Below are 5,665 nucleotides of genomic sequence, written 5' to 3' on the forward strand. Positions count from 1 at the left end.
TCCCCGCCTGCGCTGGGAGTTGGGCGGGCGAGCCGGGCTGGTCCATGTAACCCCAACCGAGCCGCGGGGGGGGGGGGAGGGATGGTGGTGGTGGTGATGAAATGAAGTAAGGAAAAGGGAATCGAGTACAAGTACTGTTTGATCTGAGCTGATACCCTATGGTGAGCTAAGAACCACACCGCTATAAATTTTCTGCTAAGATAATAGGGATCAAAGCCCGATTAGAGGTAAATTTGCAAACATCCACCCCCCGCCTAGTCAAGTGGATTATTCCAAAGTCTCAATGGTTAGTTAGAAAAATTAGGCTTTATTTGGGAGGAAGTGGAGAGTTGAGCTACGGGCTAGAGTGATCTTCCAAGCTAGAGATATAGTTTAAAGTTTGCGAAGCGAGCGGGCTCCTAAAAGGAAGAGAACAACAATAAATATTCATTGGTAAGTTGAGGATCTCCTCTGGACTCTGCTGAGATGAGTGTATTTTGCTGATGACAAAAGAAGATAGGGCTCAGACGAATAATAATCTGAATCATTAAGCATTTGAATAGAAGGAGTCAGTTTCTGGGATATGAAGAGAGTTTTAAGAGATTTGCTGAAAGGACACACGAGAGAAAAGTGAAAAGACGCACACAAAAAAGGAAAATAAAGAAGACTATAAAACTAGGGGTAAAAGCAGAAAGATACCATTTGAAGAGTGTTTCTGATCCGGTCTAACGAAATTAAAACTCAGGATCAAAGCCTCTCCCTCCTAGGGCCCCCCACCCCTACCTCTGCATTTGCTCTGGGCATCAGATTTCCTGTTTTGACCTTAGGGAGCTCTCCTTTGGCTTAAATACCAGTTGCCTGGTGGCGCCTCTGGGTATGTCTGGTAGAACTGCTAAACTATTTAAATTTTCTAGGTTCTAGGCTCACCCTACCCCTTGTTTAGATTGGGAGCTCACTGGCCCAGGGCCTGCCAAAGAGATCCGTCATACCAGAATGAACACAAAACCCAGCTGGTGGATGTAGACAAGTTTATGTGGCTTTACCCAACAGTTCAAATTCCACCGGCCACTTTTCTCAGAGCTACTTCCCCACCAAAGTCCCTGGGGCAAGCATCCCCAAGTTGGCTACACTCTTCCATTAACTTCTCCCAATTTTTTTGGTACAATTGCAACCTGATATGAGGCTCATGCCTCATTTTCTCTCTCCCTGCCCTCAGCCCCTTCTCCCAACCCTTGGAATGCCATGTCTCCATCTATCTCCTGTGAGGAGTACCCCCTGCTTCCCTGCTCCCGCATAAACCTAGAGCCATAATAAACTTGACTGGCAGCAGGGTGAAGGCCAGAAGCTGAAAGGTCTTGGTTCCCTGTGCTCACCACAGTGGGTTGGGAGGTTAAGGTATAGGGTGATACCTTTTTTCCCTTCCCTACCTCTCCTGCTGTGCCCCAAAACTCAGACACAGCCACATTCACTCACATTCATACCATTCATACGCACAATCATACACACAGCGGCGAAGAGAGGTGGGATGGGGAGGAAGGGAAGTTTGCACAAACCAGCTCATGAATGCAACTTGAAAGATTTCACACAGCAAAAGGGAAAAAAAAAAACACACATAAATTAAAAAATAAAGAAGTATATGTCCCTCCCCCAGTCGTCCAGGGGTTGGCTCAGCCCCTCTGAGTAAACCCAGAAGCTTCCTACTCCCTCTAGCCAACTGGAGTTTTCACAGGGCCTGGGTCTTCAGTTCAACAGGTTCCCCAGTGCCCTCTGGTTGTCCATTGGAGTCACTGGGCCTGGCGCCCTTGAGAATAGACAGTCTCTCAGAAACACTCTTGAGCCGGGGAAAGAGGAGAAAGTCGTAGAGGAGACTGCCTAGTCCCCCTCCAATGATTGGGCCCACCCAGTATACCTGTAGGAAAAGGGAAAAGAAAACAAACATCTGTACTTGGCACATACAACTGGGCACTATTTAAGCAGAAACCAGTGTTTGTTTTTAAATTCTAAATTGCTTTACTGCTTGTACCTCAAAACTTACCATTTCTTTTCTGACTCACCAAATTAGTCTTTTATCCCACATATATATTCTATTTTTTGTTACCAGTTTTCACTAGTTTATAGATTGCTTTGGGGAAAAAAAGGGTTTGATTGTGGTAAAACACATGACATAAAATTTACCACCTTAACCAATGCTAAGTGTACAGTACAGATGTATGTTAAGTATATCATACTGTTGCACAACAAAACTCCAGAACTCCTTCTTCTGATCAATCTGAATCTCTGTACCCATTAAACAACAGCTCCCCATTGCCCTTTCTCCTGAACCCCCATCAAGTACCCTTGTACTTTGTTTCAGTGAATTCGACTACTCTAGGCACTTCACATAAGTGGAGTTATACAGTATTTGCCACTTGGTGACGGTGTATTTCATATAGCATAATGTCCTCAAGGTCCATCCCATGTTGTAGCCTTTGACAGGACTTCCTTCTTTGTAAGGCTGAATACTATTCTGGTGCATGTGGAGACTACCTTTTGTTTATCCACTCACTTGTGAGGGACACGTGGGTTGCTTCCACCTTTTGGCTTCTGTGAATAATGCTGCCCTGAAAATGGGGATACAGCTTTGAAAAAAATTTTTTAATTATTTCTGTATGCTTGGCTGGCATATGACTAAATAACATAGACATAGCCCATTTTTATTGAGGTCTTAGTCCAGACCAGGTTCTGTGCTAAATATTTCACACATACAATGTTCACACTTACTTCTCCTCACCCCCATTATATGGTAAGGAAACTGGGACAAAGAACGACAGAGTCATTTGCCATGGTCACACACCGGGCCAATAATGTGCTAGAACTGGGCTGAGGTGTAGGCCCATCTGTACACATACATATCCTGAGCCCTGAGAGGAGCAGGTTTTGACTTCCTGTTCAGTTGTCTATCCTCATAGTGTTAGTTTTAGAATCCTGTGGATACTTAGTAAAAAATCCCTGACCAACCAACCAGTGAAGGAACAACATGAGCAAGAGCTTCTCTTTCTAGCAAATTAATGAATTGTGCTCACAGAGGCATGCCAGATTCTGTGACAGCCCCTTTAGCTGAGTGCTAGTAAAGCAGTTAACATATCCAGATGGAAAGCAGGAACCAAACATGGAGCCTGCAACCCACACCCATACAGGAGGGCTTTGGGATCTTGGCCCTCTCCCCTCACTCACCCAGTGGTTGGTGAAGTTTCTGGTGAGAATGGCAGGAGCAAAGGAGCGGGCAGGGTTCATGCCTGCACCAGTATAATAGATCTGCAAAAGACACAGTCATAACTGAGATACTTTCCACTACTTCACCCCAGCTTCTCTCCCCACAACCCACATGACCCCAAGGGCTGGCACCTTGCCCCCAGCCAGCAGCAAGAAGGGAAGGATGAACTGAGGGTGGGTGTTCCATAATGGAGTAAAGGCACTATGGATCCCTAAACAAAGCTCACATCTACCGCTGAAGCATACACTTCCACCTTGGGGTCAAGAAGGACCAGATATAGAGATCACAAAAGAGAGGACTAGAACAGGGTCAACTCCTCTGTGCCGACCAAAACAGAGTGAGGAGGACTATGTTCATGTTTGACCATGAGCTGGGCAGAAAAAAACTTTAAAAAGTTGGGAAAGAGGGCGCCTGCGTGGCTCAGTGGGTTAAGCCGCTGCCTTCGGCTCAGGTCATGATCTCAGGGTCCTGGGATCGAGTCCTGCATCGGGCTCTCTGCTCAGCAGGGAGCCTGCTTCCTCCTCTCTCTCTCCGCCTGCCTCTCTGCCTACTTGTAATCTCTCTCTGTCAAATAAATAAATAAAAATCTAAAAAAAAAAAAAAAAGTTGGGAAAGGTCTAAGGGCCATAGAGTCCTTAAACAAGAAGCTTCTCTCCTCTCCTGCTTACCCCAAAGAGGTGTCCCAGGGTGAGGGAGAAGCCAACAGCCAGGGCTACAGATCCCAGGCGGCCATTGCGCCTCTCGTCGTATGTAGCAAAGATGCAGAGCACAAACTGGAGCGTCAGGAAGATCTCCACCGTGGTGGCCTGGCCCACACTCACCCCAGGGTGCAACTGGGCAGAAGAAGAAGAAAGGAGGCAACTCATTAGGGTTGTCCCAATGTTACTTCCTCAGGGCTTCCCACACGGTAAGCCCTGTATGGCATCATTTCCCTGGAGAGGGAGGATGATACAACCCCCTTCATAGTAATTGTATTTGCTTCTTATTTCTCCCAATAATACTCCTACATGGTAGAAAGAATTGTACCCACTCAGGCAGATGAGGAAGCTGAGGCCCCGTCAGGTAAAATAATTCTCCTCAAGAACCTGCAAGGAGTTGGAAGGAAAGCTGAAACCAGAACTTGGGTCTCTTGACAGTCCAGGCCTTTATGCCTTCCTTACTCCTCCAAACTACACTTGACACACATGAGTGTGCACGTAAGCATACACTCCCCCCCACCCCCCATCCCCACAACGTCCCAGACCCCTGAGGAACTGATCGGCCTCTGCCAGGAAGGGAGTCAGGGTACCAGGTTCGTCCAGCCCCACTTAGCTGACCATTACCGTATTAAGTGCTAGGTTTCCTCGGACGGCAGGTGGGGTGACACTGTACAGCACAGCAGCCCCAGCCACGGCTCCCAGGAGTTGGGCTGCCATATAGCAGAAGGCCCGGAGCAGAGACATCTGGGAACCCACAAGGAAGGCGAAAGTGACTGCAGGATTGACATGGGCTCCGCTGATGTGGCCCACAGCCTGCACCAGCGTAGCCAGGGCCAGGCCAAAGGCCAGAGCCACCTGCAGGACATGCAGGGGTCCGGGGGTCCAACGCAGTGAGGCCCCCAGTCCAAAAAAGACATAGAAGAGGGTGGCAAAGAACTCAGCAAATATGGCCCTCCAGAAGGAGGCTGACCTCAGTTCCCACATGGCAGGGGGGATGGGCACAATGCCTGGGTCCCTGATACCCCCCTGGCCTGATCTGGGTGGACAGTCCCCTTTATAGAGGACTCTTAATCCCTGGGAGGGGCAGGCTGAAGTGGCTGGTCCAGCCTCTTAACCCCTTCAGAGCTGCAGAGGGCTGGACCCACTTTTACACATCTGATAAAGTTGCTGGATTTTCCCCTCCCTCTTCCAAGGGAGATGAGCAGAGCCCTGGGTGGGTATTAGGGTAGGGGTAGAGCCAGGGCTAGAGAGACTCTGAGAGAAAAGGATCAAGAACAGGGGGACCGTCGAAGTCTGTTTCTCTGTGTCAAAATTGGAGTTCATGGTCCTGATTGACATCTATATTAGAACATTCCTCAGTTCTCCTTGGAAGATCAGTCAAAGTGAGTTCACTTCACAGGGTATGAGACTGTGCTCCTAGGGGCCTTCAGTCTCCTCTGAGTTGGCCCGGGGTAAGGGTGGGGGTGGGGGTCAGGAGTGGGGTCCAGCAGGGAAGTTGGATAACTGAAGAGAATTCTTTAGTTCTCTGGGATTAGAGGGCCTTTCCCCATTGGTTGGTTTGGTCTGGAATCTGTGGACCCTGCAGCTCTGGGACAGAATAGTTCTGCTGTGTCTGTTTTTCTCCAAACCCAGGTTCCCTACCCCCAATCCATACCAGCACCTCCCTTTCCAAGCCCTCAGCCTGGCCTTGTAAACCACAAAGATAAGAGGAAGAATCTATCTTCCATGGATAGGG

At 48.4% G+C, this 5,665-nt stretch overlaps 1 protein-coding gene across 1 annotated transcript; it reads right to left on the reverse strand.

Annotated features, from left to right (window-relative positions):
- Nucleotides 1-1,702: 1,702 nt before the first annotated feature.
- On the reverse strand, nucleotides 1,703-4,914 carry LOC122891520 (major intrinsic protein of lens fiber). Its single transcript, XM_044227239.1, has 4 exons — nucleotides 4,555-4,914; nucleotides 3,901-4,065; nucleotides 3,193-3,273; nucleotides 1,703-1,888 (listed from the first exon to the last, which is right to left on the reverse strand). The coding sequence occupies exons 1-4, from the start codon at nucleotides 4,912-4,914 to the stop codon at nucleotides 1,703-1,705; spliced, it is 792 nt and encodes a 263-aa protein (XP_044083174.1).
- Nucleotides 4,915-5,665: the final 751 nt, after the last annotated feature.

This window comes from Neovison vison, chromosome 12, assembly GCF_020171115.1.
Source record: "Neovison vison isolate M4711 chromosome 12, ASM_NN_V1, whole genome shotgun sequence".
NCBI classification, from domain to species: Eukaryota; Metazoa; Chordata; class Mammalia; order Carnivora; family Mustelidae; genus Neogale; species Neogale vison.

Excerpts from the sequence above, each read along its gene's own strand:
- LOC122891520 (XM_044227239.1), bottom strand. The coding sequence starts at position 4,914 with ATGTGGGAACTGAGGTCAGCCTCCTTCTGGAGGGCCATATTTGCTGAG. Across the intron at positions 4,066-4,554 it reads GAAACCTAGCACTTAATACG|TTGCACCCTGGGGTGAGTGT; the intron begins GTAATGGTCAGC and ends TCTTCTGCCCAG. Across the intron at positions 3,274-3,900 it reads CCCTGGGACACCTCTTTGGG|ATCTATTATACTGGTGCAGG; the intron begins GTAAGCAGGAGA and ends TGTCTTTTGCAG.